We start from the raw sequence: 27,222 nt of genomic DNA on the forward strand, positions 1-27,222 counted from the left end.
CTTCTGGTTGCCACTGGTCCTGGTGGTTTTTCTTCCAGTTCGACGAGTTTTCTTTTGGAAGGCTGGCTGACAAAACCGCCACATTTCACCGCTAGTTTTAACACGAAGCTAACTGCTAACGTGATAAACTGATTGAATGGGATAGGTGGAAATGACGTTGGATGCGGCGCTCACGTTTCGCGTACGTTTGTGTACGTTGCATGCAGGCGGGAGGAGTATCAGAAATCCACGGAAGATGACTGATAAACAACTAATTTGGTGCAAACATTTACTCGCCAGGTGGCAGGTAGAGCTCAAAAATTTACTCGCCAAATGGAGCAATTTGCTCGCATTTGGCGAGTGGCGAGTGTTAATTTCGGACCCTGCCTGCAGCTCATCATCCTCCCATTATGCCCCAGTGTATTTAAGCCCTGTCTTGTCTCAGTGACTTGTCGGTCCATTGTTGTTTGTATTTCTGTCAGCGTTTGTTCGTGCTCTGTCTGAGCCTTTTTTGGTCTCCAGGTTTTTGGTGCTCTAAGAGAGCTTTGGGTGTCCTGTGCTCCAGGACATTTGGACTTTAGGCTCGCTGCCTTGGATTTTTTTTTTGGTCTTCCAAAATAAAGGGATTTTACTTTACCAACTTCTGCCTCGAGTCATCCTGGGTAAATCTGCATTTTTGGGTCCCAAGCATCCCCACAACGTGACAATCTGATAGTTAAATATAGTTAAAAATATTTTTAAAAATTTGACCTACGTTTCAGTAACATTTCAGGTTTGTATTAATAATACTCATCTTAGTCAAAATAACATAAATAAATCCTGTAAATTATGATGCATTTCATTAACATGCATTTGTATTGGAAATTAGTGCTGTACGATACTGCAAAATTTGGTATCGATCCGATACCAAGTAAATACAGGGGCCAGTATCGCCGATACCGATACTTTTTACTACTAGTCTACAGGGTCCGAAATTAAATTTTTTTACTCACCGGCCAAGTTGGCCGGTAGATGATGAAAATCTACCGGCCAAGCATATTTTTTACCGGCCAAAATTATAAATGATTTAGATCTACCTAAAGCATGTAATTCTATATTATGTTGATTCCAAACAGAGTAACAAAATAATTAAAACATCAATTAATAAGGAAAACAACTCTTTTGTCATTTTTACTATTTATTTATTTATTTATTTTTAGAGATGTTTTTATGAACTCTTTCATTGAAATCTAGTCAGACTCCTTGTTTTCTCTGTCCATGAAGTCTGGCCTCCTGCTTCTGACACCGTCTTTGTGCCAAAGACGCCTCATTTGGTTCATAGTCCTTGATCTCTGGAGAACACAGCTGCAACATGAGAATATCTGAAAGTGTGTCCTAGGGTTGTCACGGTAACCGGTGTAGCGGTAAACCCCGGTAAAAAAGTTGACAATAAATAATAACAGTCTTGTTTAAAAAAGAAAAAAATATATATATATATATATATATATATATATATATATATATATATATATATATATATATATATATATATTTTATCTCGGTGGATTACCGTGGCTGCGGTGTAGGCGCGGTGACCCTTACCAGCCACCGTATCATGTGCTAGAAGTTGCCGGCGGCACATGCGCACTTTGTTGTTTATGACCAAAACTTTCTTTAAGCTAAAGCTGAAATAATGGCAGGAGGAGACGGCAGCACTTGGGACATTTATTATCCCTCAAAGAAAACAAAGTCTGAAGTATGGGCATTTTTTGGATATTTGAAGAATGCCGAGGGACAGTTGTCTGTGAAAGGCAGCAACTCTACGTGGCCATCATAATGTAGCCATTGTCTCACGACTCCGCCGTCTCCAGTTCGCCACTTTTCACAAAATCTTCTGGTTGCCACTGGTCCTGGTGGTTTTTCTTCCAGTTCGACGAGTTTTCATTTGGAAGGCTGGCTGACTCCAGTTAAAAACCGCCACATTTCACCGCTAGTTTTAACACGAAGCTAACCGCTAACTTGATAAACTGATTGAATGGGATAGGTGGAAATGACGTTGGATGCGGCGCTCACGTTTCGCGTACGTTTGTGTAAGTTGCATGCAGGCGGGAGGAGTATCAGAAATCCGTGGAAGATGACTGATAAACATAACTAATTTGGTGCAAACATTTACTCGCCAGGTGGCAGGTAGAGCTCAAAAATTTACTCGCCAAATGGAGCAATTTACTCGCATTTGGCGAGTGGCGAGTGTTAATTTCGGACCCTGCTAGTCTAGTACCATCTAGTTTTGTGGGATTTATTAAGAGAATACATCATCAATATGAGAATCTTGTCTGAAAACTCAAGTTTTATTGATTCAGTTATAGGGCTGCAACAAACGATTATTTGCATAATCGATTAATCGGATGGGGTCTCGACACGATTAATCGATTAATCGGATTACATGGGGACATTGTTAAAAACTGCTAGGGAAACGTTATTTCTCTCCTTCCTTCACTTTATTAAACACAACATTATTAGAAAACAGTTCAATAGCAGAAAAATAACATGCCATCACCTAAATTGTCTTATAAGGTGTATAGACAGAGAACCTAAGCTACACCTATCTGTGACCTAAAATGCTTGGTCCAAGTTAAACAGCTTAAAGAGCAAGTCAACCCCTACCATAGTCTAACTCCACACCCACTTCATGTTTGAAAAATGCAACACATGCTGTTGCCTGGCAGACCGAGAGGGCGGAGCCGCTAACAAATACACACACACTCAGGCTCATGACAGCATTGTGACATCATAATGTACCAGTTTACATCATAGCATACTTCTTAGCCAATAGCGGTGGCAGATTTAAATTAAAATACAGTGCAGTTTTTACCTGACAACGGCAAAACACTGCCAGTTTTAGGCAGAATATTTAAATTTGAACTAAGATGCACTGAAGTGCCAAATTATTGACGACACGTGTCTGCAGCACGATTAGACACTCATTTATTTAGTTTATCATTTAAAAAAAATGTTTATTTGGGGGTGACTTGCTCTTTAAGGGCAATTCTCATCTGTTTTGTTTGATCTCATCTGTAGACATTTATTATAACTGGGGATGTCAAACAACTAATTTTTAAATGTAATTAAACATAGGCTGTGAATTAATCAAAATTAATCACTATTTCCAAAAATGACTGAAAAAAATACCAAATAAAACAAAAGTAAATGAATGCCATCCTCCTTGTGATGATGCCATGGGCAACTGCCATAAAGTCACATCAAGAGATGCTGATCATTCCAATGATCCCAAATAGACTCACATTAGGCCACATGAAAGCAACTGAACCCAAAAATATATTAACCAGTATACATAGTATACTGCTGTTCGTGCTGGCGCGCTGTTTTACTTTTTTTTTAATGTAACGGCGGACTGCCCCGTTGACTGACATCCGTGGTGTTCCAATCACAGTGCTTTAATGGTTTTTTTTGGGCCAATCACATCGCTCTTTTAGCAAGGTAGGCGGTATGTCCCTGCAAACAAACATGGCTGCCGCTCGAAACGGTCCAATCACAAGTATCAGCCAGGTAAACTACAAATCAAGATGGCTGCTGGTCGGTAGTGGTCCAATCATAGCGCTCTATAGATTTCATGGGCCAATTGCACCACTAAGTAGGCGGGATGTTATTGGAAAAAAACAAACGTGACTAGTCGGCGGTCAGCCGCTCGTTTGAAACGGCTTTGGCATCAAGTTTGGACTATTATGACTTTAGCTTTTGTTTGAGTCAAGATCAGACAGAAGTACTAACGTTTATTTAGGAAAAGGATGTGTTTTGCATCTTCTTTGACAGAGTTTGGTGGACTGCCTCGTTGACCGACATCTGTAGCGGTGAGTACGTCATGGCTTGCCAGGCTAGAAGAAACTGAATCGATACCATCACTCAGGTATCTAATAAATACTCAATACCAACGTTAGATCGATTCTATCGATATTTTAGATCAATCTGCCCAGCCCTATTGGAAATGGTAATAACATTTAATTTCTGCTGCTAACAATGTAATGGTGGCATGTCTTTGATTTACGGGTTGGCAATAATCCAGTTTAGATTATGTTAAAGATAGAAGCGTTTGTGAATTATATACTACAGCGGCTTGCCGTACAGCCAGCTCCTGCATGTGGAGCAGACTTGTAGCAGTAATGTGATTCGTATCTGCAGCGGTTCTGATCCGTAGCGCTGCAGGATGCAGAATAAACAGGATGGTGGGGACTAGGGCTGGGCGATATGGCAAAAATAGAATATCACGATTTTTCCAATATTTTATCACGATTTCGATTTTATCACGATTTTTTATCCATGAATAGCATAACTTCAATTGCGTATTAAAGAAGAGAAACATTGAATAAATAAACATTTATTCATATTAGGGATAATCAACACAGTGCTAACACACTTATATTTTAAACTCACACCAGAGATGATAAAAGCCCTGAGAGAAACAATTACAAAAATCAGTTTTTCTCGTTTTTCAAGTAACTTAACTTGAATTAAAATCATAAACATATTTAAAGTGCTAACATGTCAATTGCAAACGTATTGTGCAAACATTAACTTGTTCAAAATACTATGTAGCTCCCAGTTGCTCATTTAGTGGATAGTTAAGCTCAAATACGGCTCTGATGTGCGGCTGGACCAGAGATCGCTTGTGGTAGCAAAAAACTGCACATTCTGAATATTTTCTGCAACAAGTCTCTAAATAAAGTAAAATTTTCCAGTGCAGATTGGAGACAACCCATAGAAGCACTGATTTGATCTCATTTCAGAGAAAAATAGAACAGGTTAGATGCACCTAATAAATAAAATTACTAACAAACTCAGGAATCTTTCTTTGCTTCACTGTTCTGGTGCTGAAAATATCACTAATGTGGATCAAAGGAGATACACAGATGAATGCACCTCTTATTATTTGGAGACTACATTTACTGCAGCTGGCAGAGGCAGAGATTGTTTCTGTTGATACACGGAGTTTACAGAATCATTTTAAATTGTAATAGGGGAAGACTGCAGGAGGGAGCGGTAGGTGGTCCCCAGCAAAAACAAAAAAACTTTACGAGTCTGATGAAACCCGCTGGTTTTCCATCAGGCAGTCACGGGGCAGCTCCAGCGACCCAGTGACCAAGCTCAGTCCGGCTCGGCAGAGGGTGGACGAGCCGAGGCGACGTTGTGCTCTACTTAAGAAGAAGTGTTATTCTCCTGCTTCAGAAGAAGCGTCCAACGTGTTTTTACGATTTCTCCGAGACATGTCACGTCGCTAAGTTGTTAGCGCTGCGCGCTAAGGAAACCCTGCATTCCTCTTCGGAACGAAAACCTCGTTGTCGCTCAGCCGCGGCCGAAGCCAGGCGAAAACAAGCGGGGCACCAATATATTACTATGACTCACTCTGATTGGTTAAGGGTCAAACAAAGGCGTGTCATTCGCCTGCGGTAAGTTTCCTTTTCATTCAGAGGCAGAAATTCAACAGCAGAGCTGTGAATCGTGATAAAACGGTCTCTCAAAAATGACAGACCGTCATATGTGTAGATCGTAAAACGGTCTAAAATCGTCATATCGCCCAGCCCTAGTGGGGACTTTTCATCCGCTTGTAGAGTTTAGTCTTTCTTAGCTTTACGATCATCATCATATATTTTTTTGTGCGGCACTTGATCGTGAGACCAGTGGCAGCTCCAGAAATGTTTTTCTGCAGGTGCTATGAAGGAGCTAGTCTTTTTATTGAGGGTGCTATGAAGGAAGTGGTCATGCGTACCTATTGTTCTCTAAAACACCTTCAACACTAGCAGATACACATGCGTGCACAAAACCTCCTGAAACAATCAACCCTCGACCGCCGCAGCGAAGATTGATTATTCTCTTCATCCACATCCATAGGTTTTTGTGGGTCTGAGATCACTTCCAAAGACTCATTCGTTTCTGACTGAACCCGTGGAAATGTGGGCAACAAAAACCGATCCATTTTACCACTAGCTCTACCTTTCACTCGTTCGCAGGTGGAAAATGAGGTCAAAGGTTAACATCAATTTCCTGTTTTGGTTTAAGTTTTTACTATCTATATGATAATTTACTGATAATTTTTGTTATGTATGTTAAATATTATCACATCCACACGTTAAATTAAAATAAAATTCTAAAAAAAATAATATTTACTTGGGGGTGCTATGACTAATCCAGGGGTAGTGTTGAGGTCAAAAATGATGGATACCGACCTCCCCGAGTTGGTTGATGTGGATGGAAAACAACCGAGTCAAATCTAAGGATCGAAACAGCTTTAATGCACAATCAAAAGAGAGTGGAGACCACCATGGTGTACATACATTAAGTGTTCACACGGCGTGCTAGCAATGGTCTGACCCGAACTGAAGATGTCAAGTGTTTAAGTATGTGTCTGGCTCGTTCCCCTGGGGTGTATCTTCTTGTGATAGGTCGAGGAGCGCGTGATCGGCTCATGCTCTTGTTTCTGGTTGGGTGTTGAGTGCGTGTGCAGCTCATGCTGGATGCATGAGCTGTGAGTGTGTGTGAGTGTTGTTCGTTTCGCTCTAACGCTTCGCTACCTCCAGGTGCAGCTCATGTAGTAGAATGTTCCAACTGTCGCTGGGACTTTCCGTGTCTGTGGGGGCCTAAATTGACTGTTGTCAGGTTGAGTCAGACCAGGCTTTGCACTCGCATGGGTGTCTCAAAAGGTCACATCTGAACATTGTGTGATGAACAATGTATTGGCAAATATGTCATATATCTCAGTAGCTATAGCGCCCCCCTGGTGCTGCCACTACGTGAGACTGCTACCCGTTAGCTTTAGCATTAGCCAATCTGCGTGTAGCTGCACTTTTGATCCCAAACTTTGGACCGGTTCTGCCTTTGTGCCTTTGCTGGTTCCTGTATTTCCTCCACTGCATCCAGATGACCACACTGTGTGCCAGTAAAAAGCATTTTTCTTACACCTAACTTACTTTTGTTCAATAAAGCTCTGGGGAAAGTAGTAATTCAAAGATGTTGCACCAGTACTGCGTTTAAAAATAGACAGACAGTTTATTTCATCGCACTGTACAGCCCTGCTCTGATATGGAAGAGCCTGGGGGAAATCAGGACGTCAATAGCACCAACCATAGACTACGTTTACATGCAGCCAATATCCGGGTTATGATCGGGTTAAGGTCGGTATTCGGGTTTCTGAGTTGATCAGAATAACCCGTTTACAAGCATAAATAGAAAGAGTTATCCCTAACTTGCATAACCCGATTTAAATGTGGACGTTGGTGTAGCGTCAGGACGTATGGACTATGTCCAGACGCAATATGCGTCATTTCCGGTTCTTGTTCCGGTATCCATGAAAACAACAACTTGTTTCCCAGTTCGGAAGAGACAGCGACCGCGTTTGTTTGCGCTTTAGTATCTTCGTCACTCCAAAAGTGTGGTGCTGTGCCGCGACTCGCCATGTTGCTCCCAACTTGTTGTTTACTTCCGGTGTTCTGGCGCATACAAAACGTCTCGCTACTCAAAAGATCAAGATTCCTTGCGAACAGAGCATGCGCAGAACACACGCTTTGATGGGGATATCCCGATATGCGTTTACACGACCAAACATTCGTGTAGTGTAGTGTAGTAACCGGGTTTTTAAAAACCCGGTTATGAGCATATCCGGGTTTTTGGCAGTGTTTACATGGCCGTGCGGAACCAGGTTATTGTGAATATTCGGGTTTTAAAAGGGTTACTGGCTGCATGTAAACGCACTGATAGATATGTACCATCTAGTGAGAAAAGCTATTTTTGATCTTCTTTTTCTGCAGCAGTTTTAGCGCTTTTCGGTGCACCGCTGCTTAGGGCTGCTCAATTAATCGAATTTTAATCACGATTACGATCTGAGTTTTGAACGATTATAAAAAACAAAACAAGCCGATTATTTGCTCCTCCCGCTTGCGCTGCCCTGAGTTGCAAATGAAGCGCTCCTCCACAGTGTTGCCAACTTAGCGACTTTGACGCTATTTCTAACAGCTTTTCAGACCCCCTTCTTGACTTTTTAATCCTAAAAGTACCTAGCGAACACCTCAGAAACATCTCTGGTAACCCTTAGCTACTTTCTGGATAACTATCGTCGACGTTTCCTGCAGGTTAGCTAAACACTCCGCCTGCACTCCGGACCGTTCTTCAGGACATTAGGAAAGGGAATGATGTAGTGATGTGTCGGTCGCTAAAGACAGCTCTCGGAGCCGCCCTGCTCCCTGTTGGAGTAACCAGAGTGAGTGACACACACACCGCACCTGCGGACTCCTGAGCCGCTAAAAACAGCTAAATGTGCGCGTGCGGCGCGCTAAACACACGTGCAGCTTGCCCCTGATTGCTGTGAGACCGGGTTGGGGGGTGGGGGGTGCAGCTGTGGTTGGGACAATTATTACATTAACTGATGGACTTGTAAATAAATAGTTTGTAAATAAGGTAGAAATAACTTCCTCACGCTGATAAATAATAACTAATCTCTCTGAGGACACGGTGCTAGTGCACTCTCCTACAGCACCTTGACACAACTCAATAAATGTTATGCAACATTTTGTGAACATCAATTTATTTGCATTTATTTGTTATAAATGCCACTGTATAATTCTTGCTGTCAGTATTTGCAAGATATTGGTATTTGGTTCTGTACTGGTTAGACTTAAATGAGTTAAACCAAGGTCTACAGCCCTTGGGTCATAGACTATGAGCTATAAGTATATTGGTCTTTTATACAGGGAATCAGGAGTTCTTTTAGTGATCATCTTGTTTCTTATTTTTGTCCTGATTGTGCTCTGAGCAATTTTATGACTGAATAAAAACAAATAAAATCAACATAAATTGAAAAATCGTCCTAAATAATCGTGATCTCAATTTCAGTCACCATAATCGTGATTATTATTTTTGCCATAATCGAGCAGCCCTACCGCTGCTGATACAGCACCCCTGTAGTGGTGCAACGCTGCAACTGCAGTTAAAATAACATCCATATAGCTGGGGACAGCGTGAAATCAGGCTGGGGCGGCACAAAATTAGCTGGAGGCGGCCGCCACGCTAATTTGAACAGAGGAAAAACCCCTTGTTAGACAAGAATCAATACATTTTTATGCATTTAATCTACTGAATTATGTATATAATTTCTCAAAACAGCTTGAAGTAAGTTGACTTGTAAATATTTTATAGGAGGAAACATATCGAGATATATATCGTATATCGGAATTCAGCTAAAAAATATCGAGATATAAGTTTTCGTCCATATCCCCCGGTCCTAGTCTGCTCCAACGGAGATCAGCAACTCCTTTACACTAACTAAGCAACTGCAGGGAAAAAAATCCTGGTACTGCCCCGTAAATTAGCTTTTAAAAAATTGCTCTTGGTGAAGCTCCCGCTTTAATTACAGTCCATCAGACATGACAATAATGATGTAGAATAGAAACTGGAAATCAGAAACTTTTAGTATAAAACAAAAATTAAAGCATGTTCCCTCTACTAGAACTTCGTTTAAGTTGTAAAGATAGCAGTATCTAACTACAAACATGTTTTCTGTTGCTAAAAATGTGCAATGACGAGCTCAATTTAGAGGATTCTTCAGGCTGAAGACTTGATGCAAATATAATCATGAGACTCTGGATTTTGTCTGCTTCATGTGGAAGGTTGTGCAAGGCACCGCATTTCCAAACCTAGTCTTTGTTTACTCTTCATAATCATTTCCAAATAATCTGACAAAAGCAGAAACAGGTGTGGGATCGCTAAGAGGTATTTCTTGGTAAAAAAAAAAAAAACACTTTGTGGTAATGTTGACAGATTGTTACTACTAGAAACTAAATATTAGATTAGAGCTATCTGTATACAGAAGACTAATGGACGCTGACATTGTGTGACTCTCTCTCTCGCTCTTGCTTGCTCGCTTGCTCGCTCGCTCGCTCGCTCTCTCTCTCACACACACACACACACACACACACACACACACACACACACACACACACACACACACACACAGGAATGATAAAACAATCTCCCTGTCTCTTTGCAGTGCCTTATTCTTCAGACATGGCAGTCCAACATCAGCCAACTCAAGTAGTGACGGTCACAACCAATCAGGGCATCGGGAACTGGAGCACCGGACTCTGTGACTGCTGCTCTGACATGGGAACATGTAAGTCCACCATAAAAAGACCCACCAGTAATTTACTTTTAGTTTTAACTAGGGATGTAAGAAAATATAGATATGGCAATATATCGTGATATTGTTTCCTGCAATATTATATCAATATTCCAAAGCTGTGTATCGAATCTTTGGACAAATTTAAATGCAAACATTTGTGTATTTCTTTTTTCTTTTGGTGCAATTCAAACTCTGACCCCTAGTTGGCAGCAGTGTGCTGTGGGTTTTGTTTCCACCGTTGAAATACAAATCCCTCTATTATGGTTCAGATACCTCATGTTAAACATGTAAACTATCAGTTTGGAGTGTTTATTGAATTTTCCTACAATAAATTCAGTCTAAAAATCACCGGTTTTGTCTGGCAGAATGTATTAGAATATATAATGATATATTGTATCGTAGGGCTGTAACGATTAGTCGATGTTGTCAACAAATATCGACAATAGAAATAGTCGACAATGAATTTCATTGTCGACATTGTCGCCAGACGTGTTTTTTCTGACCGAGTGAGGTATCTCACTTCATTACAATCTCTGCCGAGAGTCGCACATGCGCAATAGCTTCTCTGCTGAGCGGCAATTAACAGAAATGGCAGCATCCAACACCGCAGCTACGCGTACCAAAACATCTAAAGTTTGTGAGCATTCTAGCCTGGATTCTGTGAATAAACAGATTACCTGCATTATTTGTAAAGCAGTCCTTGCATATCACGGCAGCACCTCGGTGATGCATGAACACTTAAAGAGAAAGCATGTCGGACAGTTGAATGAAACAAAGTCTGACTCACCTCGGTAAGACTTAAATAACACGAAAGCCAAAACGTTTTCTTTTGGATGTACATTTTTTTAAACGTATTTTCGCTTTTAAAAAAGAGATTTAATGTTATGCCCGATTGTGCCTGACAAAAGTATTTTAATTTTATTTATGCATTTATGTCTGTACTGACTGGGCATCATGCCTAATTGGTGTTAGACAGGGCATTTTTATTTACTTTTAGTGTGAATTGGCCTATCAGCAGCAAAGTTCAATAAAATATGCATTTTCCATTGAAGTACCCATCTTTCTTGTGTTTATTATCATTTTTCACTTAATTAAAGCAATCTCATGCTAAATTTAAGAAAAATGTAATAATTATCCGATTAGTCGACTAATCGTTTCAATAGTTGGTGACTAGTTGACTATTAAAATAGTCGTTAGTTGCAGCCCTATTGTATCGTCTCCCCTTTACTGTGATACGTATCACATCGCCAGAATTTTACCCAAACACATCCCTAATTTTAACCAATTCAGAAAAAAGAATAAGAATTAGAAACCCAAAAAGTCGAAGCACGGATACTTTGGACACCCCTATGTCGTGCTAGCACCAGATGTTTTTGGTTTGGAAACGTTTACTAAGTGTAAATGACTCAAAGTGAGTTACTTTTAAACCCTTTTAGGGTTAGGTGTCTTATTTCCTAAACCTTTATTTTATCTTGTGCATTATTTGTGAACCAACGTAAACACAAACTGGGAGTCTGTTTTTATTTTGAGAGCCACAACAAACCACATAAGGGCATAAGTCACATGGGTCACATGACTAAATGTAATCACGTAACTCCACCCCCCACATAGTGATTAAAAATCAGGCAATTATGCTGTCAAAGCCACGTCCAGTGGATAAACCTTTGTTTTTGCACGGTGGGGTAGTTATTGTCCATTTATTGTTATTGTGGTGACCTGCTCACTATATCATCATGTTGATTTGAGGCCATATCACCCAGCACTAATGTCTAATGTTGCATACCAAAAGTCTTTGCTATCTCTGACCTGCTTTCCTATGCAAATTAGTAATGTTTTAATGGTCTCGGAGCACTGGTGTATTCTGAGGAACTGGTCATAAGCTTAGACACACCACCTCAAATCTGCATTTCCCAACCCACTTCGGCGTCGGCAATATATGAGCTTTGGTCGCAGTAAAGCTAACCGCAGAATAATGCTAGCTCGAACTAGTCCTAACGCTAGTCTGAGCTATTGCTAGCGCTCTTGTTTGAACAGAGCAAAACAACAGAGAAGAATGTTAGAGCTCCACCCACGTTCCTGGATGGACTGGGAATGTCAGGACTTTGAATGAGTGCCAGATAGATCTAGCCTGGCAAGCCAGACTAAATAAATGTATTATTTAGTCTGGCCACGCTCCATTGACGGCTCTCGGGTTGTGGGGCGGGTTCTACTGTTGTCTTTCAAATGATCTCCGCATTCCACTGGACAATGAATGTGACATACTCTTGTTTCACTCTGTTGCATCATCCCACCCACCAGGCATATAGAGTGCCCTGATTGGCCCACAAAGCGGATAAAGCTCTGTGATTTGTTCACTAAGCAGATAGAGCACTATGATTGGCCCACCATTATGGACCAATCACAGCTCTTTATGTGTTTGAAACCCCTCTAGAGAGCTGTGATTGGCTAGCCAGAGTCCTGGTAGGAGCTGCGGAGGTTCCAATGGAGCATGCAAAGCAAGAATTTGGTCTAGTTCACAAGGCTAAGATAGATCCACAGCCTGCAGTCGTTGTCCTCTTTCTCATTTGAATAATCATATAAAAAAATGTCAAAAACAGCTAAATTAAACTTATATACCCAATTTATAAGGAACAGTTTGTCTTTTCATGCTGAAAAACATGAAAAACAGGCTGGGCAATAAATCGAAAAAGTATTGTTATCAAAATTTCTGACTCTTATCGAGATAATTTTTGCCATGTCAGTAAATTTGATAATAAAAAAATGAAAATATGTATGTATAGGGTTTCCCCCAGCACTTTATAAGCCTGGTGGCCCGCCAGGCTAAGCGTCATGCCCCGCCCCCTACCCGGCCCTACCGTGTCCACTGATACAAACGGCACAACGAAACTAGAGCCCTCCATCAGCTGATACTGGTGAGAAACAGCAGCGGAACGTGTGCAACCCCCCAGCTCCACCCCCACTCTCACAGAGGAGTGCTGCAGGACGGAGTGCGTGACCCACCCCCCTCTCTGACGGTCGAATCTGCCAGGCTTAACTCTTTTCTGGGGGAAACCCTGGTGTAGGTTAGAAACGTTCATGTCCCTTTAAGAAGCTGTACCACCGTGAGTCACGCAAAAATGTGACTCAACATAATACGTGTGACAGCCCCATCTAGTGGACAACTTTAGTTTCTACACACACCTGTAGTTATCGTCCATTTATCGTTATTGAGCTGAAATCCTCATTATATCATGACATTGATTTTAGGCCATATCACCCAACCCTAGCTGCAAATGCACACTTAAACCAATAGGAATGATCTATAACAGATCTTTAAAAATACAATCCAGTAAATCAGTGACAGTACACCACTGTGAAGTATAGCATTGGTTATTTATTTAAGTTTTTTAAATATTTTGAAGAGGTTTAGCCAATTTCAAATGATGTATTTGCACCATCACATTCCTGAGGTTTTACAACAGCTCAGAGAGGCAGGCTCAGTCGCACAGGGGGGCCTTAAATGGAAATCTCTTAGTGCCTAGGAGGAAAACAACATTAAGGCAGTCGGCCTTATTTGTTCAGGGCGCCAAACTGTGTAACTCACTGACTGCAGAGTTAAAACAGGTAGAACATCTAACCACTTCAGTGTACACGCTGGAATACCACAAACACACACTGCCACCAGACATGGGCCGGCCAGACACTATCTGATTTCAAATACAAATTAAAAATTGCAATGACTTTTGGATTGCCTATTGCAAATGGAAAGCAGGAATGACACACTTATTATTAACTTATCTCTTATCTTTATTCAGCTATTTGGATGTTTTCTGGTGTAGCCTTTCAGCTGTCCTTGCTTAATGAATCAAAGGCAACTGGGAGCTCTCTCCAGATGCTTTTGATTCACTTTGCTTGGATTTTCATTAAATTCAATAATAGGTAAACATGAACAAACCTATTAAACACATGTACAGCAACTCACTAACTTATTCCATATGAGAGTTGTCAGAAATCCCCTGGACATCTGCCTGCAGGAGGCTTACGCCCAGTCCAAGTGCTCACAGATGTTTTATATAAAACCAGAACATTCTGCTTTGTTGAAAACTCACCAAACTGTTTGTCTCATCACTCGAAAAGGAATTTCCTGTTACTAAACAGAACAGTGTGACTGTCGGCTAACAGTTTCCTCTAAATGTGTGGCTAAAGCTGTTTTTATCAGTAACAAAAGATGTGATTCTTTAGCCATCACTTTTGATACATTCAACATGAGATGAGTAGGTCTCTTGCAAATCTGCCAATGTTTAAGGTTTTGTGTTAAAATAATCTTCAGGGTCTGCCGCTTCTGCCTATGTTTGCATGGAAATGTAACAAGATACGTGGGTAAGTACATAATACGTCTTACCAGCAATGTTAACACCCACAAGTAGTTGTGTTCTTTATCTCAGGCTTTCTGTGCAAACAAAATGACGAAGGATGCAAACTGAAATAAAAATGCATTAAAAACCATGCAGGATATAAATCACTACAAAATGCACTTGAATATCAGAGTCTGCATAGTCTAGAACTTTGTGAACAATGTGTTAGAAGGTACAAGATTAAAGATAAGAGGAAAACAACTGGCTGTGGAGAAAAATAAGTTAGCCATTTGTTTCTGGAACGCATCGTGTTTAGAGATTAAATAAAACCAGTGACCCTAGCTTATGCTGGACCTTCACCAACTCTTTCACAACACAACATTCCTCTGGCAAAGCAAACGGATTCATTCAAGTGTTTGTAGCTTCCACGTTTGAATCCAGGGGCTCAAACTTCCTCTTTCAGACCTGAACTCTGTTATTTTCACATGTAAGAGATGAGAGTGATAGGGAGAGAAATCTGATACAAGTTTTAGTGTCTTTGCTTGACTAACCATTTGTGAAGAAACCCACTGAAATGGAAACTAAGAAGTGATTCAATACAGAATTCTGTGGAATTGTTGTGTAAGAAAAAAAAAGGAATTGTTGTGTAAGCCTAAAATTCAGTTGCATCCCTGATGGCTAACTTTTACTGTTAGCATTAGGTGGGACCTTAAACTAATATAAGGTTAAATCAGTCTAGAACACTGTTGGTTATTTATAAAAGATGCGGGTGCATTATGGCTTTTTACCAACAACTACTGGCACAACAATTCAAATAAATTCAAGTTTATTTATATAGCGCCAAATAGGGTTGTCACGGTAACCTGTGTAGCGGTAAACCCCGGTAAAAAAGTTGACAATAATAATAACCGTCTTGTTTTAAAAAATATATATTATCTCGGTGGATTACAGTGGCTTCGGTAGGTGTGGTGACCCTTACCAGCCACCGTATCATCTGCTGAAGTTGCTGGCGGCACATGCGCACTTTGTTGTTTACAACAAAAACGTTCTTGAAGCTAAAGCTGATGGCCAAAGGAGGAGACGGCAGCGCTCAGGACATTTATTATCCCTCAAAGAAGACAAAGTGGGAAGTACGGGCATTTTTTAGGGATATTTGAAGAATGCCGAGGGACAGTTGATAGAAGACGGCTATCCTGTTTGCAGCACGTGCAGAAAAAGTGTCTGTGGAAGGCAGCAACGCTTCAAATCTCATGACACATCTGCGTGACCATCACCCACAACTCTACAGTCAACGCAAGGCAAGCTAACGTTAGCGTTTTAGCCAAAATGCGTGATCTGAGGATTTGGGTTGAGGGAGAATGCAACAAGTCGCTATATAAAGCATCCGCAGCGCCGCTACATGCATATAAACCGTGTCGCGGACACCCCCATGTTGAAATGACGCTATGCATTACGGGGCTCCCAGGGGCAGATAAGAGTTGGTCTCTCTCCGAGAATAATTATGAATTTAACAATGATTACTGCCTGATGACATTTTCCCACATCTGCAAAGCTCACTGGAAGGACACAAACCGAGGACAATATTTTCCTGATATAGGGTTTATTACTCAAGTACGGGTAAAAACGTATCTGATTAGAAGGCTACTTGAATACTGAGTATCATCTGAGCTAATATTTTTAAAATGATGACATCAAACAAACAAAATTTAAGAAGTTATGGGCAATTATTGGTATTTTAAAAGGGGAAAATGTAAACAAATAACATAATTACAAAAAAAAACACATTTTAGGCTAAATTTAGACACAAACTGCGGACAATATTTTCCTGATATACAGGGTTTATTTAGTTGTCTGAAAATGTAACACGTTTAAAAAAATACCACGATAATACCGAAAACCGTGATAATATAGTCACAATAACCGTGAGGCTCAATTTTCACACCGTGACAACCCTAGCGCCAAATCACAACAAGAGTCGTCTCAAAGCACTTCACATAGTAAACATTCAAATTCAGGTCAGTTCATTAAGCCAACCAGAAAAAAGTTTCCTATATAAGGAAGCCAGCAAATTGCATCAAGTCACTTACTAGTGTCAGTGACTTTACAGCAGTCCTCATACTAAGCAAGCATTTAGCAACAGTGGAGAGGAAAACTCCCTTTTAACAGGAAGAAACCTCCAGAGGATCCTGGCTCAGTATAAGCAGCCATCCACCACGATTCACTGGGGATGGAGAAGACCGAGCAAACATGCACACACAACATATATACCAAGCAATGTTTTGATGGTTTCTTTGTGATTTCTTAGTTAAAATTCAACTTAGTGCAGGGTTTCCTCCAGAAAATGAGTGAAGCCTGGCGGATCGGACCGTTGGGGGGGGGGGCTTGGTGTATGAATTCCGAGTTCCGTTGCTCGTCTGTGACAGCGTGGGGGTGGGGTTGGGGCGGTGCTGTTTCTCACCAGTATCAGCTGATGGAGTGCCCTACTTTTGTTTCATTGCCGTGCGCCGTTCGTGTCAGCGGACACGGTAGGGTCTGGGAGAGTGGGGCATGATTCTTAGCCTGGTGGGTGACCAAGCAAAGCTTGGTCACCCACCAGGCTTATAAAGTGCTAGGGGAAACCCTGTAGTGAGAGATAAACTTTATTGTATTTATCCAAGTGAATCTATAATTAAATCGGTAAACTAGTAATAGCACATTCTATGTCAAAGAAAGAAAAATGTTATTATCAGGAGAGGGAAAATGTTTAAGTGGTTAGCAACAGTGTTCAAGCCGATGGCCCCCTCCACGAGGCTACCACAAATCAGCAACAAGGATTCATGATCATTTATTTGTCACATTGAATCTTTTTCTAACCTTTTAAAAGATTTATTTATTCCTTTTATCTCTTGGTAGATTGACTTCATGAGGGGATAATTATGTCATATCTGAATGTGTGAATTGTGCTTGTGATGCTCATCCTGACTGCTGTTGTGCTCCGAAAATCCCAACGAAGAATATTTAACTAAACAACACCGAACTGAACACGTTCTGACATGACATGTAAACCGGAGGAATAACTAGAAACACACTAAAGCAAATAATGTCTCACGGTGTCTCATTTCACACAAAGCTAGTAGAGGTTTTAAAGAAATAGCTGAACTATGGGCTAACACATTCAGATCTATCTGGATAATGGGAAAATAATCTGGGAGAATTTATATCTGTTAGTAGTTTTTGCTGAATTTGTTTCAAAATGAAATTGAAAACACAAAAGAACTACAAATAAAAACAACAACACTACACTAGACTAAAGGTCTTTGTCTCCTAGACAATCACAGAACAACCCATCCAGTCTCCAGACATCTGCTGCTAATTAAACGTTGCATATAAAATGTGACCCGTTTACAGATGGTGTTGATCATCCACCAAAACTACTGTGAGAGAAATGCTCTGCAACATTTGGAAAAGTTATATATTTTGTAAAGGCAATACACGCTGGTGAAATGTATTTCCCTGTGTTTGGGTTGCTAAACAAGCTGTAATAATCAGAAACAGATCTTTGGTTTCCTTTAGACTTCAGGAAGTGAATCACCTAGATGTTTTCTTCAAAGTTGTACATTCTTTATCCTCCTGACTGGTTTTAGCATGCATTGTTGTTTCATGTGGTGAATTGCTAATCTTTTTGTTTTTCATTTGCCTGCGATAAATTTTACAAACAGAAAGCCTCAATTGGCCTGGCGAGCCATCCTATATGTGTGAGTATATAGTCGGGCCACCATAGACGGCTGTCAGTGGTGGGGCGGGATCTGTGGTTGTCTTTTAAACTGTTTCTGCATGCTTTTGGACAATGAGCAACGTGGCAAACTCACCACTGTGGATGTCAGTCAACAGGGCAGTCCACCATACTCTGTTGAAGAAGACGCAAATACATCCGTTTTCTAAATAAAGGACTTAAGTACCTCTATTTGCACTTGACTCAATCACCAAACCAATAGAATTCTGTGATTGGCCCACCAAACCGATAGAATAGTCATTGGCCCACCAAACTGATAAAGCATCGTCATTGGCCCACCAAACCGATAGAACGCTGTGATTGGCCCAGCAAACCGATAGAGCGCTGTGATTGGCCCACCAAACCGATAGAGCTCTGTGATTGGCCCACCAAACCGATAGAACACTGTGATTAGCCCACCAAATCTATAGAACGCTGTGATTGGCCCACCAAACCGATAGAGCTCTGTGATTGGCCCACCAAACCGATAGAACACTGTGATTAGCCCACCGAAATCTATAGAACGCTGTGATTGCCCCACCAAACCGATAGAACTGTTGAAGTTAAACTGGCCTGACATGTCTGTAGCCATGTGTTGAGTTAAATGTTGTTCTGCCCACCAGGCTGCTGTGCTCTCTGGTGCTTCCCCTGCATGCAGTGTCAGACTGCCGGTGACTATGGCTGGTGTTGCTGCATGCCGCTGCTGGATTTCTGCTGCATTGTGTCCTGCGTACTGCGCTCTGGCATCAGAGAGCGCCACGGCATTCCTGTAAGTCTGAGGGCATGTGTAAATGATTTTCAGATGCTTAATATAAATGTGACTTTTTCCACTCATTTCAGCCGCTTGTATCTGTGATCTCGTTCTTTCGGTCACTACCCAAAGCTCATGACCATAGGTGAGGGTAGGAACGTAGATCGACCGGTAAATCGAGAGCTTTGCCTTCTGACTCAGCTCTCTCTTGACCACGACAGACCGGTACAACACCCGCATCACTGCAGATGCAGCGCCAATCCGCCTATCGATCTCACACTCCAGTTTTCCCTCACTCGTGAACAAAACCCTGAGATACTTAAACTCCTCCACTTGGGGCAGGACCTCATCCCTGACCTGGAGAAGGCATTCTACCCTTTTCCGAATCAAGACCATGGTCTCAGATTTAGAGGAGCTGATTCTCATCCCAGCTGCTTCACACTCGGCTCTGAACTGCTCCAGCGAAAGCTGAAGATCACGTTCTGATGAAGCCAACAGGACCACATCATCTGCAAAAAGCTGAGACCTGATCCTCAGGCCACCAAAACAGATGCCCTCCACACCTTGGCTGCGCCTAGAAATCCTGTCCATAAAGGTTATGAACAGAATCAGTGACAAAGGGCAGCCTTGGTGGAGTCCAACTCTCACTGGAACGAGCATGACTTACTGCCGGCAATGCGGACCAAGCTCTGACACCGATCATACAGGGACCTAACAGCCCATATCAGAGGGCCTGGTACCTCATACTCCCACGGCCCCCCGAGGGACGCGGTCAAACGCCTTCTTCAATTCCACGAAACACATGTAGTCTAGTTGGGCAAATTCTCATGCACCCTCCAGGATCCCCCAAAGGGTATAGAGCTGGTCCAGTGTTCCACGGCCAGGACGAAAACCACATTGCTCCTCCTGAATCTGAAGTTCAACAATCTGATGGACCCTCCTCTCCAGAGCCCCTGAATAGACCTTACCAGGAAAACTCACGAGTTTGATCCCCCTGTAGTTGGAACACACCCTGCGGTCCACCTTTTTAAATAAGGGAACCACCACCCCGGTCTGCCAGTCCAGTGGGACTGCACCCGATGTCCACGCGATATTGCAGAGCTGTGTCGGCCAACACAGCCCCACAACATCCAGAGCATTAAGGAACTTCGGGCGGATCTCATCCACCCCTGGAGCCTTGCCACAGAGGAGCTTTTTAACCACCTCAGTGACCTCAGCACCAGAGATTTGAGAGGCCAACTCAAAGTCCCCAGACTCTGCTTCCTCACTGGAAGACGTGTCGGTGGGATTGAGGAGGTCTTCGATGCATTCTGCCCACCGATCCACAGCGTCCTGAGTAGAGGTCCACAGCACACCGTCCCCACTATAGATAGTGTTTGGTAGCACACTGCTTCCCCCCGAGGTGCCGGATGGTGGACCAGAATCTCCTTGAAGCCGTACGGAAGTCTTGCTCCATGATCTCACCAAACTCCTCCCATGCCCGGGTTTTTGCCTTGGCGACCACCCGAGCTGCGTTCCGCTTGGACTGCCGGTACTCGCCAGCTGCCTCTGGAGTCCCACAGGCCAAAAAGACCTGATAGGACTCTTTCTTCAGCTTGACAGCATCCCTAACTGCCAGTGTCCACCAGCGGGTTCGGGGGTTGTTGCCGCGACAGGCACCAACGATCCTGCGACGACCACAGCTCCGGTCGGCCGCCTCAACAATGGAGGCACGGAACAGGGTCCATTCAGACTCAATGTCCCCTGGAACATTTTGGAACTTCTGTCAGAGGTGGGAATTGAAGCTCCTTCTGACAGGAGACTCTGCCAGATGTTCCCAGCAGACCCTCGTGATACATTTGGGCCTGCCTGGTCTGACCGGCATCCTCCTCCACCATCTGAGCCAACTCACCACCAGGTAGTGGTCAGTTGACAGCTCCGCCCCTCTCTTTACCCGAGTGTCCAAGACATGTGGCCACAGGTCAGATGAAACAACAACAGTTAATCATTGAGCTGCGGCCTAAGGTATCCTGGTGCCAAGAGCACATATGGACACCTTTGTGTCTGAATATGGTGTTCATTATGGACAATCCATGACTGGCACAGAAGTCCAATAACAAAACACCACTCAAATTCAGATCGGGGGACCGTTCTTCCCAACCACACCTCTTCAGGTCTCACTGTCGTTGCCCACGCGAGTCCCCCAGCAGAACGAGGGAGTCACCTGAAGTAGCGCTCTCCAGCACCCCCTCCAAGGTCTCTAAGAAGGGTGGGTAGTCTGAACTGTAGTTTGGTGCATAAGCACAGACCACAGTCAGAACCCGTCCTCCCACACGTAGGCGGAGGGAGGCTACCCTCTCATTCACTGGGGTAAACCCCTAACGTACAGGCACCAAGATGGGGGGGCAACTAGTATGCCCACCCCTGCTTAGCGCCTCAGTGGGAGCAACTCCATAGTGGTAGAAAGTCCAACCCCTCTCAAGGAAACTGGTTCCAGAGACAGAGCCATGCGTTGAGGTGAGTCCGACTATTATCTAGTCGGAACCTCTCAACCTCACACACCAACTCAGGCTCCTTCCCCACCAGAGAGGTGACATTCCATGTGCCAAGAGCCAGCTTCTTTAGCCGAGGATCAGACCGCCAAGGTCCCCGCCCTCGACTACCACCCAACACACATGGCACCCGACCCCTTTGGCCCCTCCCACAAGTGTTGAGCCCATGGGAAGGGGGACCCACGTTTCATCTTCAGGCTGTGCCTGGCCGGGCTCCATGGGTGAAAGCCCGGCCACCAGGCGCTCGCCAACGTGCCCCACCTCCAGGCCTGGCTCCAGAGGGGGGCCCCGGTGACCCACGTCCGGGCGAGGGAACACGGTTTCCATTTATATAATTCATCATAAGAGGTCTTCGGGCTGCTTTGTCTGATCCCTCGCCTAGGACCTGTTTGCCATAGGTGACCCTACCAGAGGCATAAAGCCTCAGACAACTTAGCTCCTAGGATCATTGAGACACTCAAACCCCTCCACCACGGTAAGGTGGCAGCCCAGGGAGAAGATAAGCGATTTATGTTGCAGTAAAATGTTGAAGATTAAGTCTAATTCAAAGTGTTCATGTAATGGATACATTTGATACATGCTTTTCTCTAATTAGTCCTATGTTCATTCTTTCGTATAGTGAAGTTCTGTGAGTTATAATCCTTCAAGGCCAAGCTTGAACTTATGCCTGTACAGGTCAGAGTGTAGCTATCCAGCTCACACTCCTTCCTAGATAAGAGTCCAGACGGCACTTCACCATTATAAACCGCCCTTTGTTTTCCCCTGGGGGGGGGGGGGGGGGGCGCTGACAGCGAGTGACGTCTCTGCTGAACAAGACTACTAACAGGAGTAGAATAGACTTTATTGTTCCCATAGTGGGGAGATTCTCTCGTTAAGGCAGCACATACACTTAGAGAATAGGAACAAAATAATGCAGGTAAACATACAAAGGCAATAGGCATTCGTTAGTTTCATCACGGTACAATATTATATCAATACAGAGGACTGCAACTTGGTGTTCTCTGATATCTCCAATTCAGTCACAGTTCCATTTGCATTTGATTCAGTTAAGGATTTACCGATATATATGGAACAAATTTACAAGTGGTTGAACACAATCGTTTCAGTTCATCACAACTCACAAGAAGTATCAAAGCTCAGGCATTGGAATCAGTCCGTTTAAAAGTGAAAAAAAAACAGCTCTTTTAAGAAAAACTAATTTCTAAATAAAGCTATTTTCAAAATAAAAATGCATTTAATACCTATGACACAAATGTTTGCACTTTGGATTCATGCCATTGGCTCATTGACCATATAATCGATGTAGATCAATGTATTTTACACTCCAACTGAGAATCTTTCTTGAATTTTGACTAAATCAAGAAAATATGACAGAAGAAAGAGTAACCCAGATACTTTTTCTTGTAGCTGAATATAGACAAAATTTAAGACCAAAAAAGCTAGAAATATATCAACCAATCTATCAAATCTCTGTCAGGAAAAGGTACGAGACCCTTTTTTTTGCCCCCATCTACAAGTTTCACGAATCTTTTCTACACAAGACAGTTTTTAACTGTTCTTTTCATGAAATTATTGCATTTTTACTATTTTATCAGTGAAATATAACAAAATCTAAATCATTTTTTAGATGGAGAAAAAATGGAATTTTTGTGGCCCCTGAGTACTTTCAGCTTGTTGATTTTGGCTCTTGCATGGAAGATTTTGGACACCCCTAGTTTAGACAGAATTATACAGGGGAAGTTATCAGACCAGTATAATCCAGCAGTTGTGGTCACAAAAGGGATATCAGATTCAGCCAATGTGACTCAATCCCAATCCCATGCCAAATACATGGAAAACAATCCTTTAGACTTCAGGAAGTGAATCACCTAGATGTTTTCTTCAAAGCTGTACATTCTTTATCCTGCTGATAAAGAATGTACAGAAACAGATCTGTACATGTACATGTACGTTTAGCATGCATTGTTGTTTCATGTGTGTATGCTTCAGTCAACACTGGACTTAGATGCAAAATAATACAAAGAAGACAAAAAATATATATGTAAAGTATTTAGACTGAGCTGTTCTACAAGGTCAGGGTAAGTTTATTTTTATAGCACTTTCCAGTTACATGAGCAACCTCAAAGTGCTGAACAGAATAAGAATCAGCATAAAAACAAACTATTGCTGCAAAACAGATAAAAGCACAAACATCATAGTGCAATACAACAAAACCACACAATAATTAAAAGCAGTCAACTAAAATTTAAGCCACAATACCCGTTTGGAAACAGATCTTGTTTTGAAATTACTGAAGACTTTTATACAGCTCAGATTTGTGAACTTCAACTTCTGACTTTTATACAGCAGCTGAATAGTTTGGGTTGTGGGTTATAAACGTAAAAATAAATGAGTCTTTTCCTGATGATGTGGGTAAAAAAACCTGTAGTTCCCCTTTCGAACAGTAGACGCCACTAGTGAGAGAACAGCAAGAATGGCAGCAGAAGAAGAGTTCCATTTTTCATACTTGAATGTAACTTTTTCAACTTTTATGAAGGTTGATGGCTGAATTAAAACATTTTACAGACTTTTCATAAAAGTTCATCAGATTTGATTTGATTGAAGGGGAACAGTCTTCAGTTGTGATTTTACAAAGTTCTTATTTTACCCCTGAGTGGTTTTCAGGAGGAAGTGGAAGTGCATAACTAGCAATTATACTTCTCCATCGAAGGACTAAAATGTAGTTCAAACTGCAGCTGTGAAACCTCGGTCAACTGTACAAATAAAAGTTGTTTTGCATCCCAAACATATGTAAATAAAATAGGCAAAAACATCAGACATTTAAAACACTTTTATTTGCAGCATAAATACTGTATCCACGTACTGTATGTCATTAGAGATATTGTAATTTAATTTGCTGTAAGCTTGTTTTTCTAAGGTGGAAATTTCTAACCATTTGACAACACCCTCCCTACCACCACTAAGCGCGCACACACACACCCTTCATTAATGGCCTTTAGACCAGGAACAGTGTATGTTCTATGCTCCACATTCAAACCATCCAAGCATAGTAAAAGCTATGTAAATAATGTTGCCATGGCTGTAGCCTGAGAAAACAGTTTTTTTTTCTAAAGTGCAAACACAAAAACTATAAGTTATTGTTGTGCAACAGTATTCTCCTGTACCTCCTCTATTAAACAGCCCTGGTTCCTGTACTTCAACACACACAATCTACAACTATGAATCATTTTAAGACTTCAGAACCTCACTATATGCTTTAGGGTTATGGTATTCTATTCTCTCAACTTGATGTGTTTGAGCAAACATGCCAGACAGAAATCCCTCAGGACCAGTAATAAGAAATGCAGCTATAACATGTCAAAGTCATTACCACCCACTGCCCAAAGGTGAGGACAGCGAAAGCATAAATGACGTAAACGCAATTAATTTTACTCATGTTGAGCTAAGATATTTTTTAATTTAGAACGTTTGCATCAACTGTTGGAGAAAACTGCAACAGGTCTAAAGAACTAATACACAAAATTCAGTAAACCTCATACGGACTATTATGATTATGTTTATGCATTTATGTATTTAGCCGACGCTTTTGTCCAAAGTGACTTACAAGTGATAATCGGCATGTTGCCCTTGAGGCTAACAACAATAACTTGACATCAATCATGGAGAGGAGGGAACAAGGAGTGGACGGTAGAGAGGGGGACGGGTGCAGGGAGGGTGCTAGTTAAGAAGATGCTCTCTGAAGAGCAGGGTCTTCAGGAGTTTCTTGAAAGTCAAAAAGGAAGCTGCTGTTCTGGTAGTGCTTGGAAGGTCATTCCACATTTGTGGAACAATGCATGAGAAGAGTCTGGATTGTCCTGAGCGTGGTGTAGGCACTGCTAGTCGACGATCCTGTGATTACCGGAGCAGCCGGGCCGAGACGTAAGCCTTTGCAAGAGGATTCAGGTAGATGGGAGCCGTACCATCTCGGACTTTGTATGCTAGTGTTAGCAATTTGAATTTGATGCGTGCTGCTAGCGGTAACCAGTGGAGCTCAATGAACAGAGGGGTGACGTGTGCTCTTTTTGGCTGACTGAAGACCAGACGCGCCGCTGCGTTCTGGACCATTTGAAGAGGTCTTACAGTACAGGCTGGAAGACCAGTTAGAAGGACATTGCAGTAATCGAGGCAGGATATGACAGTAGATTGCACCAGGAGCTGGGTGGCATGTTGTGTTAGGTATGGTCTGATCTTTCGTATGTTATACAGCGCAAAGCGGCATGAACGAGCAACAGAGTCAACATGATCTTTAAAGGTCAGGTGTTCATCAATCACAACATCCAGATTTCGAACTGCCTTTGAAGGAGCCAGAGATAGGAAGTCATTTTGGATTGAGATTTTGTGCTGTATGGATGGGCTATTCATTGGATGTTCAGCTATAAGTAACTAGCTTTTGGAGCTATTTAATTCTGTTCCTCTTTAAACACAAATGCAACTAGAAATGTCTTTTTAAATTAATTTCTCAGTGGTTTTTAAGACCATTGCAACATTGTCACTATTTTTGGATACCTTGGTAAACCTCATAGACTCCTTGACCCGTGATGTAACACGTCCAAGCACTGAGGCCTCAACGGCACACATTTACGTAACTTCAGTTTTAGTTTTGATGTGGCTTCACTGATACCTTTTTTAAATGAAAAGTTTTTAAAAATGACCCTGTTAGGTGCTGAATGCAGATGATGTAACAACTGCAGTAACTATGAGAGTAATCCACTTTCTTCCTCTGGCAGGGCTCGTGCTGTGACGACTGCTGTAAAATAACGTGGTGCTACCCCTGTGTCTGGTGCCAGATGAACCGTGAGATGAAGATCCGGGGCAGGCACCAGTTAACCAACACTGTGGTCACCACGCAGGTCATGAGGGGATAGAGTCCAGAGCACATTGTTTCTGTTTGGATGTCATTGTATTTTTATTTTTATTTTACAAAATATCAGTAGTGTGGTAACTTTAAGTCAAATTTTAGAGGAACTATACCGTTCTATTTTAAAACGTTTAGAGTAATTTTTGGGATGACCTCTTGCAGCAAAAAATTTATTTTCACGTTCTAAACATTGTTTAAAGTGCAGACTAGATCAGAAAGAAAGAGTTCCACACTACTTTGATGGGGAGGGGCATACGCAATAGCTTAGCAGACCTGAAGAGAAGCTGCAGCCCCAAGAGAATGCATGCAAATCACTTTAAGGGTGTTTTTCAGGAGGAAATAACAATATAACATGGTGAAAAGCCACAAAATGTGGCTTTTCCATGATATTGTCCCTTTAAACAAGAGTCCAGTTATTTCATTCAGAACATAAGTATGTAAAACAAATCATTATCTTGTGAGTAATCTTTTAGTTTAAACCATGCAATATTAAGGGTTTTATATACTTCACTGTTCTGTTCTTATGTGCTTCGGATGTTTTGTACGTTTGACTGAATCCTCACAATAAAGCCATTCCTTCATTGCTTTGTTGGTGATATCCCATTTCTTCTTTTACATGTATAATGATGTTCCTGGATTATATCATGCAATACCTGTCATGAACTAGACCTCTGTTGGTTTGCATTAAGAAATAGTTTGTTAAACATCTAAGGAAGTGATGTGTCATTCTCTATCAGATTCAACAAGGTGTGGTAGAATATACACTCATTATAGCAACTCCATTAGGTACAACAATGCATATGCTTATTAGCACAAA

The 27,222-nt window shown here is 42.0% G+C and overlaps 1 protein-coding gene across 3 annotated transcripts in view; it reads left to right on the forward strand.

Annotated features, from left to right (window-relative positions):
* Positions 1-26,989, forward strand: part of ponzr1 (plac8 onzin related protein 1) — a 34,580-nt gene extending 7,591 nt beyond the window's left edge. The window contains exons 2-5 of one of the 3 annotated variants that reach the window (XM_070546599.1): positions 3,790-3,883; positions 10,010-10,132; positions 18,850-18,995; positions 26,275-26,989. In XM_070546599.1, the coding sequence (XP_070402700.1) occupies positions 10,027-10,132; positions 18,850-18,995; positions 26,275-26,412 (390 nt within the window). In that variant the 5' untranslated portion in view covers positions 3,790-3,883; positions 10,010-10,026 and the 3' untranslated portion in view covers positions 26,413-26,989. The remainder of the gene's footprint in view (positions 1-3,789; positions 3,884-10,009; positions 10,133-18,849; positions 18,996-26,274) is intronic. The other 2 variants (XM_070546600.1, XM_015941923.3) reach the window with 2 other exon arrangements.
* The last annotated feature ends 233 nt before the right edge of the window (positions 26,990-27,222 follow it).

Source organism: Nothobranchius furzeri, chromosome 2 (assembly GCF_043380555.1).
Source record: "Nothobranchius furzeri strain GRZ-AD chromosome 2, NfurGRZ-RIMD1, whole genome shotgun sequence".
Lineage (NCBI taxonomy): Eukaryota > Metazoa > Chordata > Actinopteri > Cyprinodontiformes > Nothobranchiidae > Nothobranchius > Nothobranchius furzeri.